The following is a 21,671-nucleotide window of genomic DNA, read 5'->3' on the forward strand; positions in this document are numbered from 1 at the left end:
CCTCCCTCTCTCCCTCTCTCCACCTCCCTCTCTCTCTCTCTCTCCACCTCCCTCTCCCTCTCTCTCTCCCCCTCCCCCTCTCTCCACCTCTCTCTCCCTCTCTCCCCCTCTCTCCACCTCCCCCCCTCTCTCTCTCTCTCTCTTCTAGTCTAGAGCACTTTCAAGACCGCCTTTAGACTCCCTGACCCTTCCTCCCACCGCAACAGCTGCAGCTCACAAGTCAGAAGCTTTGATTAGTCCTTCACCACCGTTACTCAAGGATCCTTGGCATGACGGGATTTCTTTGCACATACCTGGGAATAACCTGTTTGGGGTTATTTCAAAACTCATTTAATGTCTTGACGTCAGATCAACTGTACATTGAGTGGATTTGTAAGGAGAGCAAAATTTCACATTGGTGTTGGAATAGTCAGGGTCTAATGTCACGGGGGCCCTGAGCCTAGAAAGCACTATGCTTCAATTCCATAAATGCCATCTTTACTAAAAGTGGACAATCTTGCCAAGGTTCCTGTTCAATAAAAAAGGCAGGTTAACCAATTCAAATGCTGGACTCGCTAGATGCTGACTCGTCTAGGCAACAAGGCATAGCTGTTCTTAGAGCTGGAAATGATCTTCCACAGACTTTAATGAATATACAAAGAAAAGTCAACTGGAATGGTGCCATAAACAAAGCCTACACCATTCAAATCTTCCTCAATCTCTGTTCATTTTAAACCTACATGTTTCAACTCCCAACTCCTCTCTGTTTTTCCACAGTAACCACTCTCTGATTTCAGCTGCCAACTGTTTGAGGCATGCGTTGCAAGCTATTCCAATTGGTCCAGTCTGTGCAAGTCTGGTTCAGTTGAAGATAGCTAACAGCTGCAGTATTGGTTGAGAGAGCGAGGCAGACATCTGAGGAGGTGCAACGAGGAACTTAGAAAAATCACAGGGGTTGGCATGTGCTGCTGAGAGAACTTATACAAAAGTCTGCCGATAATCTGAAAAATACATTTCGTTAGCAGCAGAAATGTTTCTCTGTGTGGCTACTATTCAAAGCCAAATGGCTCAAGATGAGGCAATTCTTGAAGATGGCTATATACATGAGAAATGTTTTCAGCAAGGAACAAAACCCCATCCTTCCCTGTAGCTTGTCTCTTATAAAGTATCCTCCCGGTTTCCTGTTTCGGGAGGGGGAGGGGGTGGGGGTGGGGGTGGGGGTGGGGGTGGGGGTAGAGCTGCTAGTCTATCGTCACTGAGGCAATATGGCAAGGTGGGCATGCTAATGTACCAATATGGCAAGGTGCGCAAACTAACTGACGAGGTCTCCTACCGATCTTGTGTCTAAACCGTTGTTTGAGCAAGACATACCTAGAAATGAATTTGTATCCCCAAAAACACTAACCATGACTTCTACATCACTGACTTAAAAATAAAAATAATTACAAAAAGAGAGTTAAGGATGTGTCCATCTGAAGCATATGTACAAGCAAACAGAAAAAGGGTATTTTCTAAGATGCTGTGTCTATACCTATTGACACCTGTTACATTACCCTTGAATACAAAATGGTGCCTACTTTCAGTTACATACACAAAGCTACGCAATATATATATATATATATATATATTAATTCATGATTTCCATTACACGAGAGTAGATGTTAAAACTTCATGCTGATTTGAACTCGGCTCTCGCCAAGATAAGCACCAACTAAGACGTAACTTTACAGTAAACTAATGTGATCCATATGTGTCTCCATCCATTTACGTTTCCTTCCATATGATGATGTAGATATCCTTCTGTCTGGTGTTAATGGCTGAAGTGTAATGCTGGCTCCAGGGATCAGCTTATTTTGCCTCCCTGGCGCATCAGCACACACAACGGCTGCGATGCTGGCTCCGGGGATCAACCACAGTGCGGCCTCCCATCAGCGCTTGAGGGGGAGCAAATAAATCAACAACAACACATTTGGCAATTAAGTTAAACAGGGTACAAAAAGTTAAACAGGGTACAAAAAAATACAAACAAAATGGAAATGTATAACAAGACCCAATTATACCCAATGGAACCTAAAATGAACAGTAAACTCAAATACAAATGGTCAGACTGTTATTTCAAATGTTTTGACTGAAACGTATTCTATCACTACTGCTCCAATAAACATCATGTGTTTGGGTAAAGAAAGGGTTTGTAATATACAGGATGTCCCTCTGGGTCGTTGGGAGCTTGCTTTGCAGCAGAACCACTGAACAGATCAGGAAATGGATATTCTAGTGGCTGCCATGGCAACCTAGCTGCCAACCCCAAGCCTTGGTTTCGTAAGTAAAGAGAAGTGCCTTTTATATGTAAGCTTCAAAGGCTACGTTGCTTTCTGGGGCCTGTACAAAACTCCAGCTTGAATTCTACTACAGCAATGGTTGAAATACACAGTGCCGTTAACTCCAAAGTGTCTTTAGCACCATTGTATATAAAGAGAAAAACACCCATTGAGGTACAAACAGTAAATTAACAAGCAGTTCATGAATTTCAGTGGCTTTTAGGTGTTCAGAGTTGTTTATTTCTAGTTTTGTGACATTACCAGGTTTTTCTTTAAATGGTGCTAATGACGATTTGGAGCAAAACACGCTGCGAATTCCCCCCAAGGTTCTTAAAATAATGCATATTCATGAATAAAAAAAATAAAAAAAATATTGATTGAAAACTGAAGGCCAACTTCAGGACTTTTTAGGAACTCAATGTTAAAAGTCAAGACTCTTTACATCTGAGCTCTAATAAACCAGCTGTTTCTAGCATGTTTCCCATAAGCAGTGACTTCTTCTCATGTACTCAGTGCCTGCTGAGCTGACAATAGGCCATATTCACAAAACCTGCTTTTTTTTTTTTTTAGAATTTAGTAGTCGTCAATTAGTTTTTATTGTTTTCTCCCCAATTTAGTAATGTCCAATTATTTTTTAGGCTCAGCTCACCACTACCACCCCTGCGCTGACTCGGGAGTGGTGAAGACAAACACATGCTGTCCTCCGAAGCGTGTGCCGTCAGCCGACCGCTTCTTTACACACTGCAGACTCATCATGCAGCCATCCAGAACTACAGCATCGGAGGACAACACAGCCCTGGGCAACTTACAGGCAAGCCCGCAGGCGCCCATCCACACCACAGGTGTCGCTGATGCGCGGTGAGCCGAGGACACCCTGGCTGACCTAACCCTCCCTCCCCCCGGGGCAGTGCTCGCCCAATTGTGCGCTGCCCCCTGGGAGCTCCCGTCCTCGGTCGGCAGAGGAATAGCCTGGACTCGAACCGGTGACGTCCAGGCTATAGGACACATCCTGCACTCCACAAAATCTGTTTTTAGAAATGTTCTGTTAAGGGCTGTTTTTAAAACCCATTTAGATTTTTATCTCAAACAAGTTTACAGCTTATGACCCTCTAACTGTTTTAGGGAGAGTTAGAAGTGTTTAGTGAATGTTTATAAACACATCTTCAAAAATAGGCCTTAAAAAAACATTCCTTAAAACATTCCTTAATCCATTCACACACATGTCCTCATATGAGGCTGTAAAGATTTAAACAGCTATGTGTATGAAAGGGTTAACGCTTTGTGAATAGTGTCCAGCTTTTCCCAAAGGACACTGTTGCCTGAATAAATAAGCCATAGTGCTGCTGTCCTGTGGCACTATTAATAACACGGCTCTCTATAGCCATGCTGGCTGCAGCTGTGGTAGGATTCTGAAACAATGCAGATGCATGCCAGAAACTCCATCTTTCAACTCCATTATTTTGTAAAGTTTCTTGTGCTCAAAAGTAAACCAGAGAAGCATTTTTCTATTGTAATACAGGTAGTTACGGCAGTTATTATCATACACGGGCATGGCTTTAAAACAGAAAGAAATGACAAAGCTGGGTTATGACTTACATACCTTCCCTGTTCAATGCTGCTACTCAATGTCATTTACATAGGACACATCCTCGTGACAAAAAGCCAGACTTGTGCATTCATCTTAAAATGCACAGAGCTCAAAATAATTCCTGTAAATCTTACCGAATTATGTATCATTTCTTAGATCGCATATGTGTCTACATGAAAGATTGTTTTCCAAGCTATTAGTGCAGGAAAGTGATCGATCGCTCCCTGCAGATATCTGGATGCAGTGTATTCTACTTCAAGAGATCACACTGTAAAGAAGTGCTGCTAGCTTTGAAAACACGCCAGTCACAGGAAAGGAAAGGTGGTGGGAAGGCAAGCCCCTGTGTGAAGCATCTGGGAATCGGAGGTCACGTAAAGGAAATAAACGAAAGCACGTTTTTCCAATTATTCAAAAGAGCAACTTCCCAACATTTCAGTGTGTTTGGAAAAAAAACAGTGGAGGTATTTATAGGCTTTTGATGCCATGGCAACTAAACTCACTTATTCCTATTTAAATCTATTAATGTGCATGAGATGTCATTTGCTACACATACATTGTGATGCAAATGATTCTATAGAATAGCATAAAAACATTCTGAATTGTTTTTCCATTTACAAGAACTCGAACTCCTGTAGCAACTCACACACTTTCAATGTTCCTTCATGCAGCATTGAAAAGAGTGCAAAAGGCGATTACATTTTTTTGTTCACTCGTTAAATAGAAATTACAATTAAAAATAAAATACACGTTAACATAATGCGTTTCATCTCGAGGCATGGCTGCTCTACGAAGTGATGGCAATGCATATTTGGTAAGTGGAATTGATCTGCGAGTTCTGTGTACTTTAAATATATATCCTGTACCGTACACGCTCGCATTAACCAGGGAAGATGACACAGCCCATAAAATAAAAAAATAAATAAAAACAGAAAACAAAGTCATTTGGTTGTACCTCTATAAACCCTTTGTAGACCCCCTGTACTCCGACGGGCTGTGTCTGCAAGTCTGTGGAGGAGAGGGGAGGTCAAAGACAACATGTTGAGTGGAAACATTAGTACCACAGCTTCAATGGTTAAGTAGAAAATCACAGAGTAATATCGTGATGATGCAACACGAGAGCTTGGAACAAACAGAAAATAACTTCCGTCTTTCTGAGCGTTAGCAGACACAGAGTAATTTTACATGGCAGTGTCTGTCTCAGCAATAAAGTACCTGGACAGACGGCTGTAGGTTCTGTCCCGAATCAAGTTTCCAGTGTAGTCCACAGGACTGCTGTGTACACTGTTCAAAGGATTTGGCTCCAAAGGGATAGTGTTTAAAATCATCGGGTTTATAGGAATGTCATGAATCCAACCAAAACTATGTGCAGCATATACATAAAACTGTATTAACTGTCTGAAGTTAACAAATCGATCAGGAACCTGAAATGTGTTTTCTAGAATGGTATGTAATGTTTGATACAGAATTCTTAGAAACAGAGATTCTGAAAAAGATCCTCGACAGTCCCGCCATATGCATTAGTTCAATACATACACTCAGTCCAGTGACCACAATTTCCAATCGAGTGTTACAGCTGATCAGTGTGTGCTGCTCACTTTGCGTAGTACGCGCTGTACCTGGCGTGGTTCACACTGGCCCTTGTGCATCACTACAGTCGGCATTCTTGCAAATCTGTCTTTGATTTTTGTTGTTCGTTTTCTTTCTACAAATGTACTTATACTTCTCAGCTTCGCCCTTAAAACTCTTAATAAATGGACACATAAAAAAAAACATGAAAAAGAAGAAACACACAAAAGCGTTGTTGTTAGTTTTGGCCGCACGTTTCCTCCAAGCCTGTCCAGTTAGAGCTCAATCTCAAAGGTTTTCTGAAGCTCATTAGAGAACGGGTTGGAGGCTCTCTGTTGGGATTTGGATTCCAGTGCTGCCCACTGCGCCTCAAACTGGTCGACCTCCTGGGCACCGCCGGCCACTGCCAACTGCTTGAGGCCAGGAGGCCACGCTGTGCCGTTGCTGGTGCCGTTGTTGGTGCAATTCTGGCTGTTAGGGGGGGTGCCGTTGACTGTGATGGGGCTGGAGAAGTGGTTGGAGCTGGAGGTGTGGTTGGAGCTGGAGGTTGTGACTACAGCAACTGAGGCGGGTGAATTGAAGCTCTGGGGAAGCCCACCAATGCTACCCATCTTGCCTGCCGCCAACCCTGAGCCCTGCATTTGTGTAGCCGTGCAGAAGACGTTGGCCACCATCTGAGAGGGTGTGATGCCAACCACGGGGACGCTGGGGTAGGACATGCTGTTGGCAAGTGCAGGAATGTAGGTGGGCATGGGCATGTATGCAGGCTGTACGGGGGGTGGAATGAACATGCCCACGGGCGTCGGGGTGGAGTCGAAGGCCAGAGGGAAGGGCTGCATGACGTTCGGGGTGGAGACTGGTGTGCCTGGCAGAGCTGCCACCATGGTGGGGGGCTGCTGTTGCTGTGGCTGCTGCTGCTGAGCTTTGACGGCTTGTGCCACCTCCTCCAGCCAGCGCTCAGCCTCCGACGGTGTTCGCTTGTGCCCCATCTGGCCGGCGGCGTCTCCTGCCCATCCTGCTGGACCTGCAGGAACTGGACAAAAAGAATGCTTTGTCAGGTGTGGTTCTTAACTTTTAAATCCCTCTTCAGGGCAACCTAGTAGTTGCATCACTACTGTATAGAAGTCACAAGGATGTTGCTGAATGCAGTCTGGGAAAATCTGTTTTGAGAAATATTTCTATAAATATTGCCGATACCTTTCACCGTGGTTACTTGGGCAATTAATACTGTGGTCTATACTTCCAGTCACCTCAAGTATGCACCACTGACGTCAAGCGGCAGCAGATTTTGTTTGTAGTGTGTCAAAAAATAATTCCATTTTAAATATGTTTAACTTACCATTTCTAAAAGTATATTTTACTAAAATGTCATTATATGATGCAAAAAGTAGATCTTACCACGATCAATTAAACAGCTAAATCCCCAAATGATTTCTCCGCCTGATCAAAAGGGAAACCTTTATCTAGTCAAGTTAAAGTTAAAAGTAGTTACGTATAGGAAAATTATCGACAGTAAAACTTGGAAGCGACTCAAAATTCCGTACAGTGTTTTTGGTTAGGGCTTGTGGAGTGTACAGTAGATACATAAAGAATGGTGAAGTAGCTAACTACGTCTTCAATCGTGGAGCAAAGTCGAGGTGAATGCAATTATAGATATTGTACTTGTTTCTCATGATGGGTGCACTGGAGACTGAAGGGTAACCATCCTCACATTACCCAGGTTACTCAGTGAGAATGTCTCAGCCTGCCCTGAACCTCCCCAGTGGGTGGAGAGAACAATTCAGTCTCCTTGCCAATACAAACCCTCAGTCTTTCTTTGAGTCTCCCCTAAAAGACTGAAACACCATGGGAAACAATAGCGGCATATTATTAAAAAGCCATAATACATATAGAAGAGGAAGAAACAGCAGGTCCGTCCGGTACTGAATGCTCTGGGAACAGCCGCACTTTGAATAGCATCTGCTGTATAAAGAATAGTATTTCAGACGTCCCGCTGGGGGACTGAAAAGCAATTCTGCAATCTGAAAGTGATGTTAAGGTTAAGATTACAGTTAAAGGTTTGGGGTAAAATGGTTAAGGTTAGGATTAGGTCTATGTGTACTCTAGATGCTCCTGTTCCTGGAGTACTTGGCCAAATAGACAAAGCAGCCGGGTATGGCCTTGACTGTGCCCTGTTAAGTGGTCTCTGTTTCAATGCATGTCGGGAACAATGAAGACAACTGGTTAAGAGAACAGGGGGATTTATTGAGAGGCTTGTCTCAATGCTGCTTGCTTTTGTAGTGTCTCTAACATGTGCTTTCAAATATACACTGTGCTGCTGGCTGATGATTACAGCAGGTAAGCATGTAGCTCATCAACAACTAGTGCACCATCTAATGACTTGGAGGCTGTATCGGGTAAGATGTCTCTCTGTCTCTCTCACCACGGGCAGGGATGGAGGGTGGCGGGATGCCGTTGGTGGTGGCGGTGAAGGGCTCCTCGGGGGGCTTGCTGAAGGAGCTGTTGATCAGGCAGTAGAGAGTGTTGATGCTGTCCGCTTCGTCGGGAGGGCCAGACTCCATTTCAGGCACTGGGGAGGGAAGGGAGCTCAGGTCAGCTTTTCACAGGGGACTGTTTGATAGCTAGCATACCAAATGGTACCACATAGAAAAACACACCATGTTTAAAATGTCAATGACCGGGAAACCCGCATACTGTCCATAACGAGAGGATCAGCCCATCAGTGTTCGTCCAGTTCCTGGTAGCTGATTGATCTCTCTGTCAAATCGAGTCTTAAAGGATCCCTGTGTTTCAGCATTAACATGATGGAAGGGTAACCCATTCCACACCCTCGCCACTCTCTGTGTTAAGTGTCTTCTACCCCTCTGTCTTAAGTCTTTCTCGTCTTAATTTCTATCTAGGTCCTCTGGTCCTGGATTCTGCGCTGTGCAGGTTAGTGTTAACTTTGTTATCTCCTTTTAAGATTTAAAAGATTTCAAATCGTCCCCCTGAATCGCCCTTTGTTCTATGCTAAACAAATTCAGTTTCTTCAATATACCTTCATAACTCCAGGGATTAGACTGGGTGTTTCTCATTGGATTCCCTCAAAAGCCACAGTGTCCTTTTGGGTTCGCAAGTCCATTGCAGAACCTCATCTTAACCTCCTTTGATTTGTACTCTACATTTACATACCCAAGCATTCTGTCAGGTATACCAATACATTCATAACCTGTCTGAGGCCATATCATCAGAAGCTGGAGGTGATATCTCTATGAACAACTTTTTAAAGAACTACTTTCACCCAGTGGAAGATTATAAAACCTAAAATACATCAAAAATAAAAAATAAAAAGCAAATATATTTTACATTTCATGGATGGGGCGGGATCTTGGCCCAAGTGTTTGTTATTCTCTTTAAAACCCAGACGAAAATCGAATTCTGAATTTCTAAAGAACAATTTAAGATTTCCACAGACCTGCTTGACAATTTTGTCAAGACAAATTATATCAAACTCTGTTCAAATACATTTCAAATATACTTCCCACGCCATCTGGCGCAGAGTCATTTTGCGCTCATTACAGTCTTTGATATATATTTTTTATCCTGCTACTGAATATTACATATTTATGGGCAGGACTGTAGCTTTTAATGACCAACATCCATTTTGTATGTTTGGTTTTTTTTATAAGAAAATCAAGGTACAACTCAGTGACTCACTGATCTGAATCAAGTTCAGGGATGTCCCGGGGCAATACAGTGTGTGCAGTCAAGTCTAATTGCAGAGTGCAGTACAAGAAAATGCAAGCATTTATTCATCATCCTCTGGGTCACTGCATGTGCTGTACAGAACTGTACTTGCGTGTAAAAAACACATCTAAACACAAGTGTAGGCAAGGTGGCAAGACAATGCCCTAGCCTTTCACCTTTGTGGGGCTGGTTTTAATCTGGCTTTTTCCCCCCCCATAAGAAAATGCATGGATTCCCATTTAGTTAATTGTCGCCGACTGACCCCAGAGCTTCGTCAAGTTGGATCTTAAAGGATCTCAATGATTGAGTAGCAACAACGTGGCTTTGAAACTGTTATATAATGTGGGTTAGGCGAGAAGAATTACACAGAAGCTCTTTATTAAGAGGAGAATCAAAACAGTAGATGGCTTTTTTATTTGCTTGTTACAGACCCTCTCCCACCAACACCGACTATTGATGGGATCTTACTATATATACACATTAATGTTCCACAACTAACAATTCCAGATGGAACTGAAGTTCCTACCTTATTAACTATTCTACATCTTATGCAGGTAAGGCTGACAGGTCTGTAATTTCCTAGTTCTGCCTCATCTCCCTTCAGAAATTTCGGCACCACATTTGCAGTTTGCCAGTCAACTGGAACATCATCTTCACTGATCTGTCAAAAACTGCAATGCATGCTAGTGGATAACTGCAATGCATGCTAGTGGATAACTGCAATGCATGCTAGTGGATAACTGCAATGCATGCTAGTGGATAACTGCAATGCATGCTAGTGGATAACTGCAATGCATGCTAGTGGATAACTGCAATGCATGCTAGTGGATAACTGCAATGCATGCTAGTGGATAACTGTAATGCATGCTAGTGGATAACTGCAATGCATGCTAGTGGATAACTGCAATGCATGCTAGTGGATAACTGTAATGCATGCTAGTGGATAATAAGTCAAACTGAAGTTACAATGCCGCCAAAGGTTGAGTTTATTTCAGGAAAAAAAAAAAATACTGTTCGACAGAGACTTCTTTTTTTAAACAAGAAATGGTCATTTAAACTGCATAAATACAGAGACAATTCACACATACCTGCTAACACTGCCAATTTCAACAGCATACTTATTTTCCAATTAACTACTAAAAAACGATTTCATGCAAGAATTTCAAAAGGACACTCTGCAAGCAGTTTGACTGTTTGAGTAGCTGCACCCTGTATGCGTGGTCTTAAACAGCAAACAGCTTCCAGTGGCAGGTGTTGCATTTCCGAGCAGCGTCATAATGATTCTGTAAGTGTCAATCTCCTTTGTTTACTAAAACTGTGTATGTGAACTGGAGCAAGATAAGTTACCCTGGCAAGACTGTGCCAGGATGCAAAAACACAAGTGCATCAAAAAGAATAGCATACATGTACACTTATACATGCAGTGACTGAAGGAGATACTGTATTTCAATGAATAATTTAGAATAATACATTTCCAACAAATCTTCCCCATATATCTGTACCTGTATATTGAGTTGGTTAATATAATATAACATCTTTATTTTTATATAGCGCCTTTCATAGTGGACCACCATCACAAAGCGCTTTACAGATGTAGGCTGTGAACTGTGCATTATATGCAGAGTCACTTACAATAGGACGTTGATTTAACGTCTCATCCGCAGGATGGAGCACAAAGAGGTGAAGTGACTTGCTCAGAGTCACACAGTGAGTCAGTCAGTGGCAGGGGTAGGATTTGAACCGGTGACCTTCTGGTTACAAGCCCTGGACTTTAACCACTGGACCACACTGACTCTACAGAGGAGGAAGCTGGAACTACCAAACTAATTTCACTAATGACTGGAAAAGCTAGATTGCAGCACAGGTGCAAAGCTGTAAATAAACCAACTGGCAATGCCACACTATAGTTTTCATTGATTTTTTCAATGTAGAATATGCTACCCAGATTCCAGAATCAAAAGTGTGCTTTATTGATTCCAAAACAGAACAAAAATCAAATTTAATTCAAGGCCATCCCAAGCACTTTAAGAAATATCTTTTTTACCCCCCCAAAATCAATAATGCACATCTACATTCCTAATTTATCAGGGGAAAGTCTATTCTGTGGCCAATGCCTCTTCCATTAGTGCTCTTGCTTTGTAATCTTTTATTAGTCTGGCGCGGTCACCACATCCTTCATTCAATTGATTTCATGGGCACAGTCCCAACCAGACAGATCCCTGGATCCTGTCAGAGACGACCCTCTGTCTGTCTCACCTGCTTCATGTCCCTCAGCTGGACTCACTGGCACAAGGTTAGAGGTTAGAGGTTAAAGATCACAGGGTTCAGGTGCCTTATAATAAAACTGGTCAGTCTTCTATACAAGTTACTGATTCCAATGAACTCAACATAGCTTGTCGAACAAGTAACAACGTTTCATTAAGATCCTCTCCATATCCCTTCAGAATTACTATTGTTTCATGTCTTTTACCTAAAAGGCTACACCCAGCTCCAACACTTCCTAGTGTTTCTGATGCCACTACACTCCTGGCACACTATTCTATGCATTTATTAATCCATGCATACAAAAGTGCTACATTTTACTCAGCTGTAAGTAGCGATCACCTGGCTCTGAATCTGACACTTCAGCTCTTGAGTTGAATCTTCTAGCGAAGTTATTTTTGTAAGTGACAGATGAAAGCCTGATTGCTGGTGTTTGGAGCGTGTTTTCAGTGGGAGGGACACTTGCCTGGGTTTTTCACCTGGAAGTCAGTCTTGCGCTGCAGGGTGGAGGGCAGCTCGTTCAGCCTCAGGGAGAGCTGCCGTTTGAAGGGGGAGTTCTTCTGGCTGAGGGCTGGGAACCCCCGGAAGGAGCCCTGCCGCACGAGCTGCTCAATGGGAGCATGGCGCCGCGGGATGGCGTGCTGGTACCCTGCCTCCGTCCTGTCCACGGGAGATGCAGCCCCCTCGGAGGGGGAGGCACTGTCTGCGGGTAAGGATGGGCTTTCTGCTGGAAGATGACAGAACACCAAGGGATTAGGAGAGGGCTGTTTTCTTATTAGTTTTTCAACTAAATATGACTGGCCAAGGGGGGGTGCAATCAGCTTGTAACATTTTTGATATTTTATTTTAATGAAGTTCGGCGTCTCATTGTAAACGTTTTACAATACACAGTTACTTCTCAATAGTGGTTTTTTTTATATATATATAAAACACAAGTTAAATCGTGTTGCTGCTATTATTGTTGGCTGGTTTCACAGACCCTGATGAGCCCTGGACCACGTTACCTGAGGCAACGTTAGCTAGTCCAAGATTAGTGCCAATTTGGTTATTATTATTATTATTATTATTATTATTATTATTATTATTATTATTATTATTATTATTATTATTATTTTCTTAGCAGACGCCCTTATCCAGGGCAACTTACAATTGTTATAAGATATCACATTATTTTTTACACATTATTTTTCCATACAATTATCCATTTATAGGATCCTGCCATGAATGTTAATTTTAAATGAGATTTTCAGTCATTTTCTTTTCACAAATGTGCATTTGTCACATTGAATCCCCTCCCTCATATATATATATATATATATATATATATATATATATATATATATATATATATATTCAAGGTTTGGAGTAAAGGCCTTGATAAATGTAGCCCAGAGTCATGGAAGACAACACTTTGATGGAATATTCCCATTAAGGTGGTGAAGGTTGGAGAAGTCCCCATTTCTAATCATTCACTGTGCAATCGTTGTGACAGCCGCAGTGCGTTCCCATGGAAACGCCTGTACCTTTCTTCCTGTCATGCAGCTGTTTCATGACCTCCTCTCGCTCAGCCTGCTGCGTGGCCGAGGTGACCCTGAAGGACCCCTCCCTGACGAAGCTGGTCCTGCTGGCGTCGAACGAGGCCGTCACCCCGCACTCCTTCTCCCGCTTCTGTTTGCGCTCCAGACAGGCTGCGAACGCACAGCCCACCGCGTGGCTCAGACGCTCCCCCTGACAGAAGGAACACAGGTGTGTTTAGCACAAGCTGCCATGCAAGTCACCACGCTGGAATCCACTCTGCCAGTGCAGACGCTGCCAGAGAGCTCCGAGCCTTTCAGAAATCTTAACAGTGGTAATATGAGCTGTGTTTTATAATTCAATGTGTGCTTATAAAGTGGAATTTCTGAAGTGGCTTTGTTTAAATGTGTGATCATTGTGAGGACCCTCTGTATGTGCATGCTTTTAGGAGTCCTTCCAGAAACACAGATTAAAAAAGGAGATCGCTCTATCTATCTATCTTTCTATCTAGAATATTGTATAGGTGGCTGTATGATACAAGCAGGAATACACCCCACAAGAGATCACACGACTTTCCGTTAGTGTGTAAAGGTTTTCTGTGTGTCGTTTGCATTTTCTTGTTGCTTGTTAAATTTGTCTCCGTCCTCAGTTTTAACTGTGTGTGTTAGAGGCTACCTCGCTCCAACACTGTGAATCAATGTGACCCCCAGCTGATACCAAGGCATGTCAGGTGGCTGTATCACATTGCTTATCAGCTATCAGGGTCTACTATATTATACAACAGAATGTTAAACAGATAAGATATTAAATATGATGAAAGGGCTGGAGTATTTCTTTTCATTTCAAACTCACCGAGTCCTTCAGGGCCATGAAGCAGTGGCAGATCCAGCGGCGGGTCGTCCCGTCTCTGCAGATGTAGGAGAACGCTTTGTCATAATTGCGGTCCGGAGCGCAGAACGACACCTTCTCGATGGTCTGGTCCAATATCAGGTCCTGCAGGGAAACAACCTGCATTCAATTGATTTCAAATAGCTTACAACAACAATGGAGATGCATTGACTACATGAACGTTGTGGAAACTATTCTTAACACAACAGTGGGACTGAATAGTCAAGTCAGTGCACATACATCCTACCTACAGTGTGACGTTTACAAACAGAATCATGACTGTTTTAATATTTCCATGGGTTTACACCTGGGGAATAAAACTCATCTTTTCAACTTTTACTCGGGAGCGTTCGTCGACAATACGCCACTCAATCCAATCAAAGCCCCAGCATTGTTGCAGGAGGGAGCATGAACTGGACACACTGCGAGGTTTAGAAGAAAAATGATTTCTCCTGGCGAATGCTCCCGAGTAACAGGTGGTGAAAAGGAAATATTAAAATATCAAAACAAATGTTGAAAAATATATTGCTGAGGTACACAACAGGGTCCAGCAGACATAAAGCAATGTCTTGTAAGCACAATGTTCTGGACATTTGAACATCCCGTTACCTATACACTAATGCATGTGCATTACATATGCAAGAATTCCCCAGTCAAGCATATGTGCAAGATAAGGGTTCATCTTTTCTATTCAGAGTATTCCACATACTGCTCAAGAACAACGTGACAAAAACGACTATTCAGAATACGCTGCATTTGGGATTAAAATGTTCTTCCCCATGTACAGTAAAGGTGACATGAGATCTTGTTTTAACAATCTCCTTGGAGACTCCTGACACGGCAACATTTTGTTTGTACCCACAATATGTATAGCAGTCCTAAAACCTTAAAAGAAAAGACTACAGAATACATAAACTGATACAGAATGCACTGTACTGTGGATACCAGCTTTCTATATTGGTACATAAGGAATACCCAGCTTGTTTTAGTCCTGTAGCTTTGTTGTCCAATACAATGTGTTTGATGTGCCTATATGTTATGGTGCACTTTCCTAAAAGTCATCACATTCATTTTTCTATAAACTGCTTTTAACCCAGAGCAGGGTATAGGTTAATACTATACAGGTGAAAACAAAACTACCATGTTCAATTACACAGCATTAGGAGCAATTAAGGAGGACAAAAAAAACCCTATGTACAGAGCCCTGTTATTATCTCATTAAAAAGGCAAACACTGTACAATACAGACCAGTTTGGAATTAAAAAGGCTTCATACAGTGTACCCCCCCTCCCCCATCTCCCTGAAAAGGCAAATGGAAATAATAAATGATCCAGATAACCTATAAAATGAGAGACGCTGGGAGGTTTGGAAGCCCAGTACTTTTGTGTGAGTCCCAGACACAGGGAACTCTCAGTGCTGGTAATTGCTGAGTAACCAAAGCAGAGGAGTGTGGGGGGAGAGAAACAGCAACGCTTTCCTGTTTCTGTACAGCAGGACACAAAAGGGACTTGCTAGGACTCAAAAGAAACTTTTATAACTGCCTCATTATTTCAACTGGGAGGGACAGTGGGAAAGCCCTCGGCTGCTGAATAGGCTTTTATTATCATTGTTGAGACTTCAGCAGATTGTAAAATAACGCAGCGTTTGAAAAAAACAGTGTGTAGGGATTGAGACTGCAAATGGTGCATTTCCTACAATCAAAGTGTACAGCAGGTTTTAAAACAGCAGCACTGAAAGAGAAGTAGCCACAAATTAGTGTAGAGGGGATACAATAGAAAAGAATGGTGCAGCAATGCGTTTGTTATTCACTGTACCTATTCACTAGAACAAAAGAAGATTTACGAACGAGAGGAAGCCATTTGACCCATCAATGCTCATCTGGTTCCCAGTAGCTGATTGATTTCAGAACTTTGTTAGATTGGGTCTTAAAGGATCCAAGTGATTCTGCCTCGACAACATGATTAGGCAGCCCCTTCCATCCCCTCACCACTCTCTGTGTGAAGAAGCGTCTCCTTCAACAACATGACTAGGCAGCCCATTCCATCCCCTCAGAACTCTCTGTGTGAAGAAGTGTCTCCTTCAACAACATGACTAGGCAGCCCCTTCCATCCCCTCACCACTCTCTGTGTGAAGAAGTGTCTCCTTCAACAACATGACTAGGCAGCCCATTCCATCCCCTCAGAACTCTCTGTGTGAAGAAGTGTCTCCTTCAACAACATGACTAGGCAGCCCATTCCATCCCCTCAGAACTCTCTGTGTGAAGAAGTGTCTCCTTCAACAACATGACTAGGCAGCCCCTTCCATCCCCTCACCACTCTCTGTGTGAAGAAGTGTCTCCTTCAACAACATGACTAGGCAGCCCATTCCATCCCCTCAGAACTCTCTGTGTGAAGAAGTGTCTCCTTCAACAACATGACTAGGCAGCCCCTTCCATCCCCTCACCACTCTCTGTGTGAAGAAGTGTCTCCTTCAACAACATGACCAGGCAGCCCCTTCCATCCCCTCAGAACTCTCTGTGTGAAGAAGTGTCTCCTTCAACAACATGACTAGGCAGCCCATTCCATCCCCTCAGAACTCTCTGTGTGAAGAAGTGTCTCCTTCAACAACATGACTAGGCAGCCCATTCCATCCCCTCAGAACTCTCTGTGTGAAGAAGTGTCTCCTTCAACAACATGACTAGGCAGCCCATTCCATCCCCTCAGAACTCTCTGTGTGAAGAAGTGTCCTTAGTCTGTCTCCGCTTAATTTCTAACTATGGTCCTGGTTTCTGATCTGTGCTTACAGTATTGGCTAGGGTTAACTTTGTCAGCTCCTGTTAGGATTGTGTAAACTTCAAGCATGTCTCTTTGCACTTGTTTAATGTACCATGGAGCTCAAACTGCAATGAATTACAATGTCTAGCTTAAAAAAACTCCACTCGGGGTTAACTTTGCCAACTCCTTTCAAGAGTTTAAAGACTTCAATCAAGCGCCCCCCCCCTAATTCTTTTTTTTTGGCTAAATAAATCTTGATTCCTTTAAGCCCTGGGATTAGTCTGGTTGCTCTTCGTTGGACTCTCCAAGGCCTCAATGTCCTTTTTATATGGTAGGGAAATGAACGCAGTTCGCAGTGGTCACACCGCTCTCTGTGTGAAGAAGTGTCTCCTAGGTCGGCAGGGTAATCCTCGGTTCACCGCGCACCAGTGACTCCTGTGGTCGGAGTCGCTGTCTCCTAAACTCTGTCCTAAGTCTATATCCATTAATTTCCAGTTGTGGAAATTAAGCAGAGACATACATACACAATATTTATATATAAAAATGTATCACGTCAGTAAGTCCTGACAATGTTTAATCACAGTTCGCTAGATGTAAATTGCGTGGCCACTTTATCAGGACCTAACATCGCGTTATGGCCCACACCAGGGTATACCAGGAGAACACGGCCCACACCAGGGTATACCAGGAGAACACGCCCCACACCAGGGTATACCAGGAGAACACGGCCCACACCAGGGTATACCAGGAGAACACGCCCCACACCAGGGTATACCAGGAGAACACGGCCCACACCAGGGTATACCAGGAGAACACGGCCCACACCAGGGTATACCAGGAGAACACGCCCCACACCAGGGTATACCAGGAGAACACGGCCCACACCAGGGTATACCAGGAGAACACGCCCCACACCAGGGTATACCAGGAGAACACGCCCCACACCAGGATAATGCAGATCCTAATAAAGTGGCCGGGCATGGTATGTTATTTGTTTATTTAGCAGACGCCTTTATCCAAGGCGACTTACAGAGACTAGGGTTTGTGAACTATGCATCAGCTGCAGAGTCACTTACAACTACATCTCACCCGAAAGACGGAGCACAAGGAGGTGAAGTGACTTGCTCAGGGTCACACAATGAGTCAGTGGCATGTAATTGCAGTGCGACATGTGCGTTCATACACAGACTGACAGCTGCATCCAAATATCCTTAACTGATACTTTCAATAACTTGGGCTAAAGGATGTCTTTACAAAGTTCCCTCACAGTTGTATATGTAAAAATGTAAGTTTGGTATGTGGACATTACAGTAACTAGTGGCAATTTTGTTCAAGTACCTTGTAACTGGAACAGATTCCTTTTTAAAAATAACTTCCAACACTGGCAACACTTTGAGATTTACGTGATGCTAAAAGTGTCAGTTATTTCTATCTATTACCTATGGCTTTAGGAACATTATCATAGTTGCCTTATTATTCTGAATAACTTTTTGTTCTTTGCTTGTACCACAGTACAGCTTAGACTGACCTGGCATCCAGGGTAAAGGGTGTTATGTTTTGGCCATATTCATGCTGCAGCTGTACATATCCCTTTCACTTAGTTTCAGTAGCCATTTTAAAAGGAGTTCTTACCTTTGTTTTATCGTCTACGACCCTCAGACCATCTGCAGACACCCACAAGACTGCTTTCACAGACTTCTTTCCAATCTGAAAGGAAGGATACATTAAATACTCAAAACAGTTCAGCTTGGAGAGAACAACCACTCAATTCAATACAGGAAATATCCTTTGCACACGTAATTCTATTACCTTAGAAAACTGAGAGCACAAACAGAACATTCCCAGAACTCATCATTCACCAATCAATACATTTGTCTCATTGTCCAACTGTCCTCTATCTAAACCCCATACCTAATCTTTTTTTTTTTCCAGATATTATGGTAAATGTATATCTAGGAGTATTTTATGTGGAATATTGTCTGGAATATCATCTGGGTGTAAATACAAGCATTACCTAAACTAGAAAGGGGAGTTTTCGTGAATAAAAAGAAATCTAATAATCTAAACATCATATCAGATTAAATGGTTTGTAAGCATAAAGCAAAACGGATGTACTGCATTGAGAGAATCATAGAATACAGCTGTGTACTAACTACACAGACACTGTGTCAGAGACACTGTATCATTAGAATGGCCAGGGGTTGAAGCCACGCAGCAGTGACTCAATTTATTTTGTACTAAACATTAAGAAAATGACTCGAACTGTCTTTTTACAGAACACACTTAGTCATAGGAACCCCCAATAGGGCAGCCATCTTAAAGCCACAGGTCAAAGCAAAGGGTGCTGCTAGATTTTGCTAGAAGAATTTCTGCAGCACTGAAAATATGAAGCTGCAAGCTGAAATGGTTTATGAGATATTACTAATCATGTAAGTGGTGGATATGCATGGATGATTAAAAATAGCTACAAATGTTTTTCGGATTTCTGAATATCTGCCTTGCATGTTAAAAAAAATGAATACAAATATTGTACATCAGGTATCATAGATAGTAAATAGTGCCATTTGAAATTCTCCTTGTTAAATCCTGAATGAAGGTGTTGGGGATAGACATGAGGGTATTGCTGTATCTCAGGTGGCTCTCAATGATGGTGGGTCAGGGCATCAAACACTTCGCTGAACAATAAAAACACCAAAAAACATTTTTAAACAGGGTACGATATCTTCGAACATAAAAATATTGGGGCTCTGCCCTGCAGCCAAGATATGAAAAGGAACTAAAATGTGGTCAATCTGCAGTCAATTTTATACCTTTGTGTGGGTTGTGTTTATCTGAGTCATTCTGAATGACGTAGACCACGCTATGACAGAATTAGGCGAAGGCACTCTCCTAAAACCATCCAATTATCATGCTTCATGATTTTCAGTAAGGGCCCAGGAGTGGTGAGGGACTGAAGCAATGACACCCCCATGCTCCCCTGCTTTACAACGTCCTGATAGTACAGGACACTCTGGACAGGCTCCTACCCACAGACACCCCCACACCGCACCCGAGCAGAGCTGGCACACGTTATCTGATTATAAGACCACCATTTATAAATATGTTTTGCTTTAGGAGAGGCAATTGCATGGTTTAAAAAATGAAACCAAATTTTGAGATAATAATAATCCCACAAAATAAGATATCGTGTTGCACCAATAAAACATAATTAAAAGAAAGAAGAATTAGGAATTCAGAGCAATCAGAAGTTCTGTCTCATAAGACACCTGTAACTATAAAACACTGGTGCGTTGAACTAAGACCATGAGAAAGACTTCTCGTCACAACATTGTCGGAGAATTATTTATTTTATTTTATTTTAATGACCTCATTTGGTAAAAACAGTAACATTTGGTGAAATGCTGTAGCCATATTAAAACATTTTTTTTCCCGAAATCTCTGTTACCCTTCTCATTAGATGGGATGCAGTTAGCAATCTCTGTGATGTGTCCGACGATAGTAATCCCTGCTGGCCGTGCTCCCACACTGACTCGCGTGCAACACTGCTCTGCCACAGTCTTTCTGGTTCTGTTCTACAGAGTTTGCAAGTGGGGACAAAGTTTTAAAAGTAGATCAATAGTATAGGGATGAATAATATTGCCATTCGGGCATACATCAGTTCTGAAGCCTTCCTGATCTGGAGTACTGTTTGTCCAATAATTTCACTCCTTTAGTTAACTCCTATACACACTAGAACCAAACAACTAAGACTAAGATATAATTGGTGACCAGGTAAAGAGGCCAGAAGATGATATAAACCTATACAGCTAAGAGGACCATGTGAGGTGGAACATAGTCTACTGCCTTTAAATGTTATAAACTCTCTTCACACATAATGGAGTATCATTTCAAAGCCAACCTTTTATTAACTCTTATTTTATGAAAGTACAATACAACACAACGATGTTACAAAACCAAGAAACAAACTTGGGAGGGCTTAAGAGATGTTGAATTTCTCTTTAGACAAAATGCATGACAGATTTGGATCTTGGTTAAGATAATGTAGCTCTAAACCGGAAAGCATGCTGGGTACAAACGTCAGATGTCACTACTAATGAAAATCGACGTTTTAATACAACATAAACTAATGACTAGAATTTATTACACCGGAATGTTTTAAACAAATTTAATAATAGCATTCCAGATAATTGTTTAAAATGTAAAATACAAACAGACTCTTTGATGTATTCCTTCTGGGATTGCTGGATGATTAGGAGACTGTGGAGCGAGTTGGAGAGCTGGCTGTCCTCCACTTTACAGACTACTATAGATTTGAGCACCTCCCTAAGCCTGCTCCATAATTCAATTCATGGCTCTAACCTGAGGTATCCTTTTGGCTGGAGAGTGATGTTATCTTCACTTGTTCTAAAGAAGTTAATCCTGCAAAACTGGAAGTCAAGCTCAGCTCTTAAAATCCAGCAATCGACAAATGTAATGCTGTACTGTTTAAACATTGAAAAAAGCTTGGCAGAAGATAAAAACAAAATATCTCAATTTGAAAAGATCTTGGGCAAGATGTTGGAATGCTCTCAGATTCTTAGTTTGGTGGAAAAAAAAGAAGAAAAAAAAAGTGGACAAATACATGTTTTATCTTCTCTTTGATTTTTTGTTTGCTGTGTTCCTCATTTTGAAATTGTAGAATAAAGGAGTTATTGTGTTATTGTCTGTTAAAGCAAAAGGTAAAACAATAAAAACAGTTTCACAAAAAAAAGACATTGAATTATATTTTTAGTTTGTTTTTTTTTTTAAATAAACATGTTTTTCTCTTTTTGAAAAAATAGGAATTAATTAAAACGAAGTAATTGAAAGAGTAAATGAAAACATACCATGACAAATCTCAAAACCCAACTACCCTCAAAACGACTTTCAAAGTGTGCCAAACTGATAAAAGCTCATTTGCCTAATCTGAGGGACAGAGTCACCACTTTTGTGTGAATTTCCGATAAGAGATCAGAGGGTGCCGAGCGTAGGGGACATCAAGACAGTTGAGTTATTTTCTTTCATTTCACTTTCCACAAGAGCAGTAAAACTCAATTA

The 21,671-nt window shown here is 42.0% G+C and overlaps 1 protein-coding gene across 2 annotated transcripts in view; it reads right to left on the bottom strand.

Annotated features, from left to right (window-relative positions):
- Window positions 1–591: 591 nt before the first annotated feature.
- Window positions 592–21,671, bottom strand: part of LOC117394849 (numb-like protein) — a 74,946-nt gene continuing 53,866 nt past the window's right edge. The window contains exons 4-9 of one of the 2 annotated variants that reach the window (XM_033993536.3): window positions 18,228–18,302; window positions 13,807–13,962; window positions 12,963–13,167; window positions 11,906–12,166; window positions 7,874–8,020; window positions 592–6,484 (exon numbers count right to left, since the gene is read on the bottom strand). In XM_033993536.3, the coding sequence (XP_033849427.3) occupies window positions 5,727–6,484; window positions 7,874–8,020; window positions 11,906–12,166; window positions 12,963–13,167; window positions 13,807–13,962; window positions 18,228–18,302 (1,602 nt within the window). In that variant the 3' untranslated portion in view covers window positions 592–5,726. The remainder of the gene's footprint in view (window positions 6,485–7,873; window positions 8,021–11,905; window positions 12,167–12,962; window positions 13,168–13,806; window positions 13,963–18,227; window positions 18,303–21,671) is intronic. The other variant, XM_033993518.3, reaches the window with a different exon arrangement.

The sequence above is a fragment of the Acipenser ruthenus genome, chromosome 30 (genome assembly GCF_902713425.1).
Source record: "Acipenser ruthenus chromosome 30, fAciRut3.2 maternal haplotype, whole genome shotgun sequence".
Taxonomy (NCBI): domain Eukaryota; kingdom Metazoa; phylum Chordata; class Actinopteri; order Acipenseriformes; family Acipenseridae; genus Acipenser; species Acipenser ruthenus.